The sequence below is a fragment of the Oncorhynchus clarkii genome, chromosome 16 (genome assembly GCF_045791955.1).
Source record: "Oncorhynchus clarkii lewisi isolate Uvic-CL-2024 chromosome 16, UVic_Ocla_1.0, whole genome shotgun sequence".
NCBI classification, from domain to species: Eukaryota; Metazoa; Chordata; class Actinopteri; order Salmoniformes; family Salmonidae; genus Oncorhynchus; species Oncorhynchus clarkii.
Window position 1 is genome coordinate 66,628,679 of NC_092162.1, and position 17,291 is coordinate 66,645,969.

At 49.3% G+C, this 17,291-nt stretch overlaps 1 protein-coding gene across 1 annotated transcript in view; it reads right to left on the reverse strand.

Annotated features, from left to right (window-relative positions):
- Positions 1-6,455: 6,455 nt before the first annotated feature.
- The window catches only part of LOC139368942 (kelch domain-containing protein 8B-like), a 162,789-nt gene continuing 151,953 nt past the window's right edge, over positions 6,456-17,291 (reverse strand). The window contains exon 5 of the mRNA XM_071108448.1: positions 6,456-7,056. Coding sequence (XP_070964549.1) covers positions 6,860-7,056 — 197 coding nt within the window. The 3' untranslated portion in view covers positions 6,456-6,859. The remainder of the gene's footprint in view (positions 7,057-17,291) is intronic.

Sequence of the window (17,291 nt, forward strand, 5' to 3'; positions counted from 1 at the left end):
TTAGTGCAGACAATGGTTCAGGGGCTTTTATAGAATCACTCTGGGCTCCTGTCAGGCTTAGTGTTCTAATCAGGTTTGGTTGGTAAATAAATGATGAAACGAATGGTGTAACTAACACACTGTCTCCCCTAATGTATCTAATGAATGATTCTTCCAATCAGACATAACTAGATATCAGAGTTCTGATTGTGTTATTATCTTCAAGAACAAAAGACAACCTTGCTATTTATTTTTTTATACATCAGTGAAATGCAGAGCAGTGTCACCCCACCCATTTCCCCAATCACCAGGCCAGAGTGTCACCCTTGTATGACAGGATATTGATCCTAGCTCTAAATACAAATGCATTTGAATGACCTCATTTACAATCATGACATAAAGCGTTTGTCTATAAAACCATCTAGAGATGTTGTAGTTTATTACTGTGTGCTTCACAAAGAACCAAACGATTCCCCAAAGTGCAGCAACCAACACTTAACTAATGTACTGTCCCAAACACAACCAACCCATATGTACTTATGTTATGTACGCTATGAATCGTCGACAAGAACAAATTCATTATCAAGAAAACAGAACTGGGAAAAGAAGCACAGAATATTCCTAGATAAGGAATGTCACGCCCTGACCTTAGAGACCCTTTTTATGTCTCTATTTTGGTTTGGTCAGGGCGTGAGCTGGGGTGGGCATTCTATGTTCTATGTTGTGTAGTTCTATGTTTTGGCCAGGTAGGGTTCTCAATCAGGGTGCAGCTGTCTATTGTTGTTTCTGATTGAGAACCATACTTAGGCTGCCCTTTTTCCCACCTGTGTTTGTGGGAAGTTCACTTTGTTTATGGCACATAGCCTTTAGCTTCCCGGTTTGTTTTGGATTGTTTATTGTTTTTGTTCCACGTCTTTCTAATAAAAAAGGAAATTGTACGCCTACCACGCTGCGCCTTGGTCCAGTTCTTTCAACGGCCGTGACAGAACTTCCCACCACCAAAGGACCAAGCAGCGCGGTAAAGAGGATTCCCGGACATGGGAGCAGATCCTGGACGGTAAGGGACCCTGGAGGCAGGCTGGGGAGTATCGCCGTCCAAGGGAGGAACTGGAGGCAGCAAGAGCAGAGCGGCAGCGTTACGGAGGGACTCGGCTAGCAAGGAAGCCCGGGGGGGGGGGGACATGGGGAGTGAGTCAGGTTGGAGACCTGAGCCAACTCCCCGTGCTTACTGTGGCGAGCAACATACTGGTCAGGCACCGTGTGATGCGGTGGAATGCACGCGCCTTGGTCCAGTTCTTTCAACGGCCGTGACAAGGATGCTGTTATTGTGGAATGAAACATCTATGAATACATATAAAGGCCAGGACAAGCCACAAGATGAGAAGAGATTACCATGTATTTCAATATATGTATCTGGTTTATATTCAAATAGACACAGTGGGGGTTTGTGAATCAAGCTCATCAAACATTGCTTCTCCCTAGGTTCTGGTTGGTGAACCTGAACACTTTGCCTTTCAGCAAACCACAGTTCAGTGTTCAGGGCTAGGGAGAAATCTGCCTACAGAGACAGCTAATTGGCCCTTGACTTTATATAGAAGTCTCCCAATCAAGCTCACGGCCAAGAGACACGACATTAAAGACAACGTTTATTCATTGACATTGTGATGTACAATTATGAAACATTGTAACTAGAAACGGGGACATTAGCCATGTTTATAAGTAGCTCCTGGTAAACAGAGTGCATCAGTAGAAATATAAAATACTTCTCTGTCATATTCCAGTCTTTGTTGTCCCGTGGTACATGGAATTCTACGCTACACACCGTTCTGTTGAATATGATGACACTCAGTGCAGATGACATACTATTTACAATGAAATGGTAAAAAAATGAAATAACTAATTTTGAGAACCAGTGAACCGTGCAAGTCATACCTCAAAGTCATTATATCGTGAAGGCACACCACTTCCATTCTCCTCACAGGAGCAGAAACCTTCTACCGCCCGGTTCATCTATAATGAACGAGGTGACATTTTCTCACATTTCGTTACACCTCTGCTAAGTAGACATTGAAATACACACTGCAGGACAGACGAGGCCTCTGGTTGCTGCCTGCTCTGCTGTTAATGTGAAAGAGAAAAAGACAGAAATAATGCCACACATACTCAATCCAATCAGACAGCACGTCAAAATAGTTTATTAAAGAATTCATGGTCGAGGCACTACCTCACATTTATAGGCACTGAACTACTGTACTAGAGTCACAACTCAGCCTGGGCACTGTACCTGTACCACATTACTGTAACAATGTCTTACTGTACTAGAGTCACAACTCAGCCTGGGCACTGTACCTGTACCACATTACTGTAACAATGTCTTACTGTACTAGAGTCACAACTCAGCCTGGGCACTGTACCTGTACCACATTACTGTAACAATGTCTTACTGTACTAGAGTCACAACTCAGCCTGGGCACTGTACCTGTACCACATTACTGTAACAATGTCTTACTGTACTAGAGTCACAACTCAGCCTGGGCATTGTACCTGTACCACATTACTGTAACAATGTCTTACTGTACTAGAGTCACAACTCAGCCTGGGCACTGTACCTGTACCACATTACTGTAACAATGTCTTACTGTACTAGAGTCACAACTCAGCCTGGGCACTGTACCTGTACCACATTACTGTAACAATGTCTTACTGTACTAGAGTCACAACTCAGCCTGGGCACTGTACCTGTACCACATTACTGTAACAATGTCTTACTGTACTAGAGTCACAACTCAGCCTGGGCACTGTACCTGTACCACATTACTGTAACAATGTCTTACTGGACCAGGGAACATAATCAAAACACAATTACAGGAATCCATCCAGGCATCTCTCTGTCAGACCGGAGCTCTGTCAAAATGCCTGAAGCTCTCCTCTGCACATTGTCCGCTAATAAAGTTGTCTCCTCATCCGGTCTCTAGGGCTGCCTTTACATATGCAGCCCAATTCAAATATTTTTGGAACCAATTGTTTTTTTGACAATAACTACTCAGACTCATTGTTTGGGCTGATGATCACCTCACCTCATATTATAGGAATAAAACACTTCCTGCTGATCACCTGACCTCATATTATAGGAATAAAACACTTCCCACTGATCACCTCACCTCATATTATAGGAATAAAACACTTCCTGCTGATCACCTCACCTCATATTATAGGAATAAAACACTTCCTGCTGATCACCTGACCTCATATTATAGGAATAAAACACTTCCCACTGATCACCTCACCTCATATTATAGGAATAAAACACTTCCTGCTGATCACCTCACCTCATATTATAGGAATAAAACACTTCCCACTGATCACCTCACCTCATATTATAGGAATAAAACACTTCCTGCGGATCACCTGACCTCATATTATAGGAATAAAACACTTCCTGCTGATCACCTCACCTCATATTATAGGAATAAAACACTTCCTGCTGATTGTTAGTTAGAACATGAATGTTGCCACACACCACAGATCAGTGTGGGAGTGGCCTATTCTTCTTGATTCAGATATCTCTTGATTGGTTTAGGATCAGCGACAGACTAAGTATTGGCACAGGAGTTCCTCTACTCACTCATATTCTACAATGTATAGGAATCTCCTTCTCCAAATGTGGATGAGCTGTGACATCATTAGTGTGCGTGTGTTTGTGTACACGTGTATCTTGACCAAAGCAAACTTATCTGGCCTCCTTGCTTCAAACGTAAACCTGATATAAAAATAATTAAAATTGTGACAAGCTTTCTTTCCCACTGAACCCCTCTGTGATGTTCAGACATACTGCATAGCCTCCCTTCGTTGAGACAGGAGTTCGGGACGCACAGGTTACAGTCAGAGATCATCAGCTAACACCATCACCCTGGTTACGCACCATGGAAACACATCACAGCACAGCATCATAGAGAGAACAGACCAAGTGTCAACATGACAGGGCAACACCACTACAAACATGACCTTGTACAGCTCAACCCACACAATGCAAATAGACAGCTGTAGAAGCCCAGTGGTGTTAAAACAACAAACTGGAAAAATACAAAATATAGCAAACAGGGAATTTTTTTTAGAGAGAATACAAATTATTTAAAATACTAATTTATTTTGGAAGGAAAAGCAACAATACTTCACTGACTGTTACACAGTAATGCTACTTGCGGGTGTGATACAGTGACTGTTGCCTCGACACCAGGTGTTCACAGTGAACCGCACAAAAACAGAGTCTTTGATGGTAAAAAAAATAAGACACAGTTCTGAAATGATTTATATTCATCAAATGCAAGTAAGTATGGAAATATGTCATGTGTGGATTCAGCATCTTTGATCCCAGGAAGAGAAGGCAGAGAGACATATCGTATATAAAACCTGAGTCTAATAGACTGTTTAGAAGGGATCTCTACTATAAAGAAAGCAAATGGGAAAAGTAAATGTACTGAATGATCTACAACACTGTTTATGAAGCCAACAGCAGTAGGATTACAGTACAGAACTAGAGTCAACTGCAGTTTACGCTGTTGAGTCATATGTCATGTCAGCGCCAGAGCACATCTGAAAAATGATTCTCTCTCTCTGTCTCTCTGTCTCTCTCTCTCTCTCTCTCTCTCGTGCAAGTTCTTTCTAAACAGTACTCAAGAGCTTAGAAACCAGAGTGTTCTGCCGAAGAGACCCTGGTTCCTCCTGCAGATTGTTACCGAATACAGCAGTCTCTCTCCACTGATGAGAATCCAGTTCCGTATGTACATATATTTGCATTCTATCCATCACTCTATTGCTGTTGCCAACCAGCCAGATCCATGTGGTGAGTCTTGGAGCATACAGAAACACAACTTCCCACGTAGCCAGAAATACATCTATCAACTGGCACTAAAGTGTGTTTAGAAAGACACTGCACTCCCCAAGGGAACATCTCAATGACATCATCAACAACGTTTTTCTAGAAATATGTATGTGGTTGTGTAAGTGTGGGGGGGTGTGTGTCTATGTGCTAGAATGAAACCATAAGCTATTTAATAGTCTCTAGAATATGAATATGGTTGAGTTTCATTACGGTCTCTGTAGTCCTCCTAAGCAGGGCCAGTATTCCTAACCGGCCTCCTGCAGTCCTCCGAACCTGCTTCCTGCATCCCTCCTAACCGGCCTCCTGCATCCCTCCTAACCTGCCCCATGCATCCCTCCTAACCGGCCTCCTGCATCCCTCCTAACCGGCCTCCTGCAGCCCTCCTAACCAACCTGTAATTTAGCACATGGAAGAGCTACCCAGCAGGAGACGTTGATAAAGATAATCAGTCATGAATCAGGAGATGCTGTAATCAGACAGCGTCAAAGCCAGCTCATGATCCAATGAATGTGGGGTTCAACAGGGGTGACGCAAGGAAAGAAAATCCTCATAAAATACATACTAAAAATATACAGTATTATGAGGTCAATCTAATGTGACCGTCACCCTCTGTCCACTAATACTATCTATAAAACCCCTCCCACTGCCCTCCTGGGTGTTCCCTCTATTTCCTGTTAGTTCCTTGAAAGGTCAAAGGCTGAATAACCATGGTATATGTACAGGAGGGCTTCCTGTTAAGAGCTATTGCTTTTCCCCATTAAAAACAACTCTTACATGGTTTCATTCTCTGAAGTTTCATTGCTAAACTCTGATGTAAAATATGATGTATTTTTTTCTCTCCAAAAACAAGTCTTTAAGCTTCAGGGAAATGTGGCTTTGTGTCAAAGAGCTCTACTCTGAGTCTCTGGTGCCACAGTGCAGGTATTGGCCGACAATTCTAGAGGTGGTATTCAGGAGTCTGTGATTTTAATAACATTAACGTTAACATTAACGTTAACAACAGGGACCAAAACACACACACTCACATACTCCAAAGTTGTATCCTAAACTCTCAACTTTTTTAAGGTGATTAAATGAAATAGTGTAAACAAGCCACGACAACCGGACACTGCTGTGGTGAAACACATATGCTGTGGTGAAATAGATATGCTGTGGTGAAACAGATATGCTGTGGTGAAACACATATACTGTGGTGAAACAGATATGCTGTGGTGAAACACATATGCTGTGGTGAAACAGATATGCTGTGGTGAAACAGATATGCTGTGGTGAAACAGATATGCTGTGGTGAAACAGATATGCTGTGGTGAAACAGATATGCTGTGGTGAAACACATATGCTGTGGTGAAACAGATATGCTGTGGTGAAACACATATGCTGTGGTGAAACAGATATGCTGTGGTGAAACACATATGCTGTGGTGAAACAGATATGCTGTGGTGAAACAGATATGCTGTGGTGAAACAGATATGCTGTGGTGAAACACATATGCTGTGGTGAAACACATATGCTGTGGTGAAACACATATGCTGTGGTGAAACACATATGCTGTGGTGAAACAGATATGCTGTGGTGAAACACATATGCTGTGGTGAAACACATATGCTGTGGTGAAACAGATATGCTGTGGTGAAACAGATATGCTGTGGTGAAACACATATGCTGTGGTGAAACAGATATGCTGTGGTGAAACACATATGGCCCTAAATTCCTTTAATTTCCAGAAAAGTACCCTGCTTTTATCCTGAAAATGCTGTCATGTTCAAATGAGTATTGTGTGTGGTGCTTTTGTTGTTGTTGTTATTTGTTCAACAACTCCTTTGTGACAGGTGTCCAGGTCCAATACGAGTCTGTATGAGTGTGTGTGTCCCTCACCTGTACACAAATAATGTGTTTGTACTGGTGTATGCACAAATAGCGCCACAGTCATTTCCTGTGTATTTTTTTTGAGTGTGTGTAGTAGCCATGTTAGTGTGTGTCTCTGTGCATGTGTGTGTGTCACACAGTCTCTCTGTGACAGAGGGCCTCCACGGCGTTGCTTGGCCCCTGGGCCACACCCCCGATGAGGAACAGCATGTTGGGGGTCTGCAGGGGGGCACAGCAGCAGCGGGGGCTGGGCATCGGGGCAGCATACTCCCAACGTCGCTTCACAAGGTTGTAGCTCTCCACTGACGACAGGGGTGACGGCTGGTTTCCTGGACACACACATACGCACACAATTTAATACATTGTTTCCCCCCTAAGGTTAGGACACAACAATTTTTCCCTGAAAAAAAAAGAGCTACAGGGCATTCGGAAAGTATTCAGACCCCTTGACTTTTTACACATTTTGTTACGTACAGCCTTATTCTAAAATGTATTTAATTATTATTTTTCCTCCTCAATCTACCGACAAAACCCTGTAATGACAAAGCAAACAGGTTTATAGACATTTTTGTAAATGTATTAAAAAAAATACCATAAAAATATCACATTTACATAAGTATTCAGACCCTTTACTCAGAACTTTGTTGAAGCACTTTGGCAGCGATTACAGCCTTGAGTCTTGAATATGACGCTACAAGCTTGGCACACCTGTATTTGGGGAGCTTTCCCATTCTTCTTGATAGATCCTCTCAAGCTCTGTCAGGTTGTATGGAGAGTGTCGCTGCACAGCTATTTTCAGGCCTCTCCAGAGATGTTCGATCGGGTTCAAGTCCGGGCTCTGGCTGGGCAACTCCTGCCCAGGAGACTTATCCCGAAGCCACTCCTGCGTTGTCTTGGCTGTGTGCTTAGGGTCGGTGTCCTGTCCTGTTGGAAGGTGAACCTTCGCTCCAGTCTGAGGTCCTGAGTGCTCTGGAGCAGGTTTTCATCAAGGGTCTCTGTGCTTTCCCCCAGACGTGACGTTTGGCATTCAGGCCAAAGAGTTCAATTTTGTTTTCATCAGACCAGAGAATCTTGTTTCTCATGGTCTGAGAGTCCTTTAGGTGCCTTTTGGCAAACTCCAAGCGGGTTGTCAATTGCCTTTTACTGAGGAGTGGCTTTCGTCTGATTGGTGGAATGCTGCAGAGTTGGTTGTCCTTCTGGAAGGTTCTCCCATCTCCACAGAGGAACCATTGGGTTCTTGGTCACCTACCTGACCAAGGCCCTTCTCCCCCGATTTGTCCGAATGCACCTGAGGATGCACCTGAGCTCAATTTCGAGTCTCATAGCAAAGGGTCTGAATACTTATGTAAATAAGTACATTTTTGTTTTGAATTTTGAATTAAGTTGCAAAGATTTCTTAAAACCTGTTTTCACTTTGTCATTATGGGGTATTGTGATGTCATTATGGGGTATTGTGATGTCATTATGGGGTATTGTGATGTCATTATGGGGTATTGTGATGTCATTATGGGGTATTGTGATGTCATTATGGGGTATTGTGATGTCATTATTGGGTATTGTGATGTCATTATGGGGTATTGTGTGTAGATTGATGAGGAACATGTTTTATTTCATCCATTTTAGAATAAGGCTGTAACGTAACAAAATGTGGAAAAAGTCAAGAGGTCTGAATACTTTCCCAAATGCACTGTAATCTCTCCTTAACATGAAAATGTGACATACATGACTTTACAGTTGAGCTAACATTGAAGAGAGAGGGGTAGAACACAGGTGTGTTAGTCACAGCCGGGCGTGAGAGAGGGGCAGAAAAGGGCAGGTGTGTAGGGAGCCCCTAACAGCCACATCATTACTGTGACTGGGTCTCACAGCTTCTCCATCACTCTGACTGGTCTGTTAGTCAGTCACACATGATTAAACTAACACAATTACACTACCTTTGGCAGTGTGGAAACACAGTCAATCACTTTCAGTCTGTCACACATGAGCACACACACACACACACAAAAAACACTTCCGGAATTACACACTAAAACTGAAAACATATACTGTAACGATAGGCATGTAAGTGGTATTGTAAACAAAGGTTAGGTTATATACACAATGATAAGACAGGCATTTGTCTAAGACTAGGGATCCAGGGGAAAGCTGTCTTAAGCAGGGGAGCTGTCAGTCTGTCTGTCTGTCTGGGGTAGTCATGTGATCTACCTGTCAGTCGCAGAGCAACAGGTGGAATAATGCAGTATGTTGCATCCATCCAGATGGCTGGGGGAGTACTGTTTACCGTACTCAGTAAGAAACACCTAGAAATAGACTGGGTAAAATATAATTTAAACTTGAACTTAACTAAAAAACAAAGCTCTAAAAATCACACATTCTGTACTCCCCCTCTACCACACACATTGATTTATCTCAAATCCAAGGGCGGACTAGCCATCTGGCATTTCAGGCAAATGCCAGATGGTCTGGTCCATTTTTAGCCCAGTAGGTCTGACTAACTTGGGTTTCTTGCGCAAAACGTATCATTATCTGGATAATAATGGGGGCCTCAAGAAAAAAAAAATGGGCCGGTGTGTTAGAAATACCAGGGCCGATATCTGGTCCCAGTCCGCCCCTCTTCATATCTTTCAGAGGGTCGGTCAGTCAAAGTCAGTTTTCTCTCCTTTAGCCTCAGGATCCCTGTCATTAGACATTACCAGCCGCTGCTAAATTGTTCTGGTTTCCATGGAGACCCTCACTGAGCTGCAGATGATATGGACGGGGGGTTGCTATTGTTCTCATAATTTCTGGAGAGAAGAAAGTGGAGGATCTGAGTCCTCTTTTCACGGCAATCAGGGCGCTGCTCAGACCCGCTCCTTTTTAATGTTCACAGGAACATGCTCCAGCGTGGCGCCGTGCACCAAAAAAACGCTCCTTCGCTTGGCGCGCAAAGCTTCCCGTCGGGTCTTTGATTTCTAGCCCAGCTAAACAATGCTTAGTCACCTGCTAATCAACCCACAACCCAGCTCCCTCTCCTACACCTACCTACCCACAACCCATCTCCCTCTCCTACACCTACCTACCCACAAACCAGCTCCCTCTCCTACACCTACCTAACCACAACCCAGCTCCCTCTCCTACACCTACCTACCCACAACCCATCTCCCTCTCCTACACCTACCTACCCACAAACCAGCTCCCTCTCCTACACCTACCTACCCACAACCCATCTCCCTCTCCTACATCTACCTACCCACAACCCATCTCCCTCTCCTACACCTACCTACCCACAACCCAGCTCCCTCTCCTACACCTACCTACCCACAAACCAGCTCCCTCTCCTACACCTACCTACCCACAACCCAGCTCCCTCTCCTACACCTACCTACCCACAAACCAGCTCCCTCTCCTACACCTACCTAACCACAACCCAGCTCCCTCTCCTACACCTACCTACCCACAACCCATCTCCCTCTCCTACACCTACCTACCCACAAACCAGCTCCCTCTCCTACACCTACCTACCCACAACCCATCTCCCTCTCCTACATCTACCTACCCACAACCCATCTCCCTCTCCTACACCTACCTACCCACAACCCATCTCCCTCTCCTACACCTACCTACCCACAAACCAGCTCCCTCTCCTACACCTACCTACCCACAACCCATCTCCCTCTCCTACACCTACCTACCCACAAACCAGCTCCCTCTCCTACACCTACCTACCCACAAACCAGCTCCCTCTCCTACATCTACCTACCCAAACCCATCTCCCTCTACTACATCTACCTACCCAAACCCATCTCCCTCTACTACACCTACCTACCCACAAACCATCTCCCTCTCCTACATCTACCTACCCAAACCCATCTCCCTCTACTACACCTACCTACCCACAACCCAGCTCCCTCTCCTACATCTACCTACCCAAACCCATCTCCCTCTCATACACCTACCTACCCACAACCCAGCTCCCTCTCCTACACCTACCTAAACACAACCCAGCTCCCTCTCCTACACCTACCTACCCACAACCCAGCTCCCTCTCCTACACCTACCTACCCACAAACCAGCTCCCTCTCCTACACCTACCTACCCACAACCCAGCTCCCTCTCCTACACCTACCTACCCACAAACCAGCTCCCTCTCCTACACCAACCTACCCACAACCCATCTCCCTCTCCTACACCTACCTACCCACAACCCATCTCCCTCTCCTACAACTACCTACCGACAACCCAGCTCCCTCTCCTACACCTACCTACCCACAACCCAGCTCCCTCTCCTACACCTACCTACCCACAACCCATCTCCCTCTCATACACCTACCTACCCACAACCCATCTCCCTCTCCTACAACTACCTACCGACAACCCAGCTCCCTCTCCTACACCTACCTACCCACAACCCAGCTCCCTCTCCTACACCTACCTACCCACAACCCATCTCCCTCTCCTACACCTACCTACCCACAACCCAGCTCCCTCTCCTACACCTACCTACCCACAAACCAGCTCCCTCTCCTACACCTACCTACCCACAAACCAGCTCCCTCTCCTACACCTACCTACCCACAAACCAGCTCCCTCTCCTACACCTACCTACCCACAACCCATCTCCCTCTCCTACAACTACCTACCCACAACCCAGCTCCCTCTCCTACACCAACCTACCGACAACCCAGCTCCCTCTCCTACACCTACCTACCCACAACCCATCTCCCTCTCCTACACCTACCTACCCACAAACCAGCTCCCTCTCCTACACCTACCTACCCACAAACCAGCTCCCTCTCCTACACCTACCTACCCACAACCCAGCTCCCTCTCCTACACCAACCTACCGACAACCCAGCTCCCTCTCCTACACCTACCTACCCACAATCCAGCTCCCTCTCCTACACCTACCTACCCACAAACCAGCTCCCTCTCCTACACCTACCTACCCACAAACCAGCTCCCTCTCCTACACCTACCTACCCACAACCCATCTCCCTCTCCTACAACTACCTACCCACAACCCAGCTCCCTCTCCTACACCTACCTACCCACAACCCAGCTCCCTCTCCTACACCTACCTACCCACAAACCAGCTCCCTCTCCTACACCTACCTACCCACAAACCAGCTCCCTCTCCTACACCTACCTACCCACAAACCAGCTCCCTCTCCTACACCTACCTACCCACAACCCATCTCCCTCTCCTACAACTACCTACCCACAACCCAGCTCCCTCTCCTACACCAACCTACCCACAACCCAGCTCCCTCTCCTACACCTACCTACCCACAACCCATCTCCCTCTCCTACACCTACCTACCCACAAACCAGCTCCCTCTCCTACACCTACCTACCCACAACCCAGCTCCCTCTCCTACACCCACCTACCCACAACCCAGCTCCCTCTCCTACACCTACATACCCACAACCCAGCTCCCTCTCCTACATCTACCTACCCAAACCCATCTCCCTCTCCTACACCTACCCACCCACAACCCAGCTCCCTCTCCTACACCTACCTACCCACAACCCAGCTCCCTCTCCTACACCTACCTACCCACAACCCAGCTCCCTCTCCTACACCTACCTACCCACAACCCAGCTCCCTCTCCTACACCTACCTACCCATAACCCATAACCCATCTCCCTCTCCTACACCTACCTACCCACAACCCATCTCCCTCTCCTACATCTACCTACCCACAACCCAGCTCCCTCTCCTACACCTACCTACCTACCCACAACCCATCTCCCTCTCCTACACCTACCTACCCACAACCCAGCTCCCTCTCCTACACCTACCTACCCACAACCCATCTCCCTCTCCTACACCTACCTACCCACAACCCAGCTCCCTCTCCTACACCTACCTACCCACAATCCAGCTCCCTCTCCTACACCTACATACCCACAACCCAGCTCCATCTCCTACACCAACCTACCCACAACCCATCTCCCTCTCCTACACCTACCTACCCACAACCCAGCTCCCTCTCCTACACCTACCTACCCACAACCCATCTCCCTCTCCTACACCTACCTACCCACAACCCAGCTCCCTCTCCTACACCTACCTACCCACAACCCATCTCCCTCTCCTACATCTACCTACCCAAACCCATCTCCCTCTACTACACCTACCTACCCACAACCCAGCTCCCTCTCCTACATCTACCTACCCACAACCCATCTCCCTCTCCTACACCTACCTACCCACAACCCAGCTCCCTCTCCTACACCTACCTACCCACAACCCAGCTCCCTCTCCTACACCTACCTACCCAAACCCATCTCCCTCTACTACACCTACCTACCCACAACCCAGCTCCCTCTCCTACATCTACCTACCCACAACCCATCTCCCTCTCATACACCTACCTACCCACAACCCAGCTCCCTCTCCTACACCTACCTACCCACAACCCAGCTCCCTCTCCTACACCTACCTACCCACAACCCATCTCCCTCTCCTACACCTACCTACCCACAACCCATCTCCCTCTCCTACACCTACCTACCCACAACCCAGCTCCCTCTCCTACACCTACCTACCCACAACCCATCTCCCTCTCATACACCTACCTACCCACAACCCAGCTCCCTCTCCTACACCTACCTACCCACAACCCAGCTCCCTCTCCTACACCTACCTACCCACAACCCATCTCCCTCTCCTACACCTACCTACCCACAACCCATCTCCCTCTCCTACACCTACCTACCCACAACCCAGCTCCCTCTCCTACACCTACCTACCCACAACCCATCTCCCTCTCCTACATATACCTACTGTATGTCTCCCTTTTTCTGCCAGTGGGTTGTTTTTATTGAATTGGATTTGACCACATGTTTTTTATGAGGCAAATAGACAAAGAGCATTTGATTTGCCTCAACAACCTAGTAGGTATTTTAGCTGGTGCCCTAGCCACTCCTCCCATTTACCTCAATTTAGATTACTTTTTAGGATTTGTGGGGAGCCTTTGGAGATTTGGGAGAGATTTGGGAGACTTAGTGTGTGTGTGTATGTGTGTGTGTGCGTGTGCACGTGTGTGTGTGTGTGTTTGCGTGCGTGCGTGAGTGACATTGTAATGTAGTCTGTGCACATAATTGCACAGACTACCACTCTATACACTGCCATCTCTACACACTGCCATCTCTACACACTGCCATCTCTACACACGGCCATCTCTACACACTGCCATCTCTACACACGGCCATCTCTACACACTGCCATCTCTACACACTGCCATCTCTACACACTACCATCTCTACACACTGCCATCTCTACACACTGCCATCTCTACACACTGCCATCTCTACACACTGCCATCTATACACACTACCATCTATACACACTACCATCTATACACACTGCCATCTCTACACACTGCCATCTCTACACACTGCCATCTCTACACACTGCCATCTATACACACTACCATCTATACACACTACCATCTATACACACTGCCATCTCTACACACTGCCATCTCTACACACTGCCATCTCTACACACTGCCATCTCTACACACTGCCATCTATACACACTACCATCTATACACACTGCCATCTCTACACACTGCCATCTCTACACACTACCATCTCTACACACTGCCATCTCTACACACTGCCATCTCTACACACTGCCATCTCTACACACTGCCATCTCTACACACTGCCATCTCTACACACTACCATCTATACACACTGCCATCTCTACACACTGCCATCTCTACACACTGCCATCTCTACACACTACCATCTCTACACACTGCCATCTCTACACACTACCATCTCTACACACTGCCATCTCTACACACTGCCATCTCTACACACTACCATCTATACACACTGCCATCTCTACACAATTCCATCTCTACACACTACCATCTCTACACACTACCATCTCTACACACTGCCATCTCTACACACTGCCATCTCTACACACTGCCATCTCTACACACTGCCATCTCTACACACTGCCATCTATACACACTACCATCTATACACACTACCATCTATACACACTACCATCTATACACACTACCATCTATACACACTGCCATCTCTACACACTGCCATCTCTACACACTGCCATCTCTACACACTGCCATCTCTACACACTGCCATCTCTACACACTGCCATCTCTACACACTGCCATCTCTACACACTACCATCTATACACACTGCCATCTCTACACACTGCCATCTCTACCGAGTTCATTCAAATCAGTTTTTAATCACATTATCCATACATATATCAATTTGTCTTGTATCAGTGAGAAGGGGAGAGGCTGACAGTCACGCCGGACATTGAGAGGGAACAGAAAGAGAACCATGTGAGAAAAGAGATAGTGAGAGGGAAAGGGCAAAGATAGTCAGTGATAGAGTGTAGGAGGACGAGGACGAGGCTAGCTTCTGAATGGCATGACAATCTAATGTCACCCTGAAAAACATCCCTTTGGCTTTCAACCACCCGACACTATGAATAATAAATAGGTGCCTTATTCAGCCTCAAAAGACAGGGACAGCTGGCTGTTAAATGGAGGGCAGATCCCTCATTTACCAGCCCTTTGACAAAATTAAGAGGGAGGGAAATATAACATCTGTGAATCAGAATCCTAAAATATCCCTCTAGGATTAAAAGGCCCATGTTAAGACTGACCCTCCCTCCCTCCCTGCCTGACTCCCTCCATCCCTCCCTCCCTGCCTGCCTGCCTGCCTGCCTGCCTGCCTGCCTGCCTGCCTGCCTGCCTGCCTGCCTGCCTGCCTGCCTGCCTGCCTCCCTCCCTCCCTCCCTCCCTCCCTCCCTCCCTCCCTCCTTGCCTGACACCCTCCATCACTCCCTCCCTGCCTGCCTGCCTGCCTGCCTGCCTGCCTGCCTGCCTGCCTGCCTCCCTCCCTCCCTCCCTCCCTCCCCCCTCCCCTCCCTCCCTGCCTCCCCCTCCCTCCCTCCCTCCCTCCCTGCATCCCTGCCTCCCTCCCTCCCTCCCTCCCTGCCTCCCTCCCTCCCTCCCTCCCTCCCTGCCTCCCTCCCTGCCTCCCCCTCCCTCCCTCCCTCCCTCCCTGCCTCCATCCCTCCCTGCCTCCCTCCCTCCTCGCCCGCCTGCCTGCCTGCCTGCCTGCCTGCCTGCCTCCCTCCCTCCCTCCCTCCCTCCCTCCCTCCCTCCCTCCCTCCCTCCCTGCATCCCTGCCTCCCTCCCTCCCTCCCTGCCTCCCTGCCTCCCTCCCTCCCTCCCTCCCTGCCTCCCTCCCTCCCTCCCTCCCTGCATCCCTGCCTCCCTCCCTCCCTCCCTCCCTGCCTCCCTCCCTCCCTCCCTCCCTCCCTGCCTCCCCCTCCCTCCCTCCCTCCCTCCCTGCCTCCATCCCTCCCTGCCTCCCTCCCTCCCTCCCTGCCTCCCTCCCTCCCTCCCTCCTCGCCCGCCTGCCTGCCTGCCTGCCTGCCTGCCTGCCTGCCTGCCTGCCTGCCTGCCTCCCTCCCTCCCTCCCTCCCTCCCTCCCTCCCTCCCTCCCTCCCTCCCTCCCTGCATCCCTGCCTCCCTCCCTGCCTCCCTGCCTCCCTCCCTCCCTCCCTCCCTCCCTGCCTCCCTCCCTGCCTCCCTCCCTCCCTCCCTGCATCCCTGCCTCCCTCCCTCCCTCCCTCCCTCCCTCCCTCCCTCCCTCCCTCCCTCCCTCCCTCCCTGCCTCCCCCTCCCTCCCTCCCTCCCTCCCTCCCTGCCTCCATCCCTCCCTGCCTCCCTCCCTCCCTGCCTCCCTCCCTCCCTCCCTCCCTCCTCGCCCGCCTGCCTGCCTGCCTGCCTGCCTGCCTGCCTGCCTGCCTGCCTGCCTGCCTCCCTCCCTCCCTCCCTCCCTCCCTCCCTCCCTCCCTCCCTCCCTGCATCCCTGCCTCCCTCCCTCCCTCCCTGCCTCCCTGCCTCCCTCCCTCCCTCCCTCCCTCCCTGCCTCCCTCCCTCCCTCCCTCCCTCCCTCCCTGCATCCCTGCCTCCCTCCCTCCCTCCCTCTCTGCCTCCCTCCCTCCCTCCCTCCCTGCCTCCCTCCCTGCCTCCCCCTCCCTCCCTCCCTCCCTCCCTCCCTGCCTCCATCCCTCCCTGCCTCCCTCCCTCCCTGCCTCCCTCCCTCCCTCCCTCCTCGCCCGCCTGCCTGCCTGCCTGCCTGCCTGCCTGCCTGCCTGCCTGCCTCCCTCCCTCCCTCCCTCCCTCCCTCCCTCCCTGCATCCCTGCCTCCCTCCCTCCCTCCCTGCCTCCCTCCCTGCCTCCCTCCCTCCCTCCCTCCCTGCCTCCCTCCCTCCCTCCCTCCCTCCCTCCCTCCCTGCCTCCCTCCCTGCCTCCATCCCTCCCTCCCTCCCTCCCTGCCTCCCTGCATCCCTGCATCCCTCCCTCCCTCCCTCACAGAGACAGAGGGAGCAGTTCTTATGACAGATTCTAAGCTTGATTCACTGTCTCTTTAAGCTGTGACATGGAGACCCAAATGAACCAATCAAATAACTAAATGACACAAAATGTGTATGAAGACAGAGAGAACAGAATGCATTCCCACACTGTCTCAACACTGCTTTATATCCTACTGAGCTGGGCTGTAAATGTA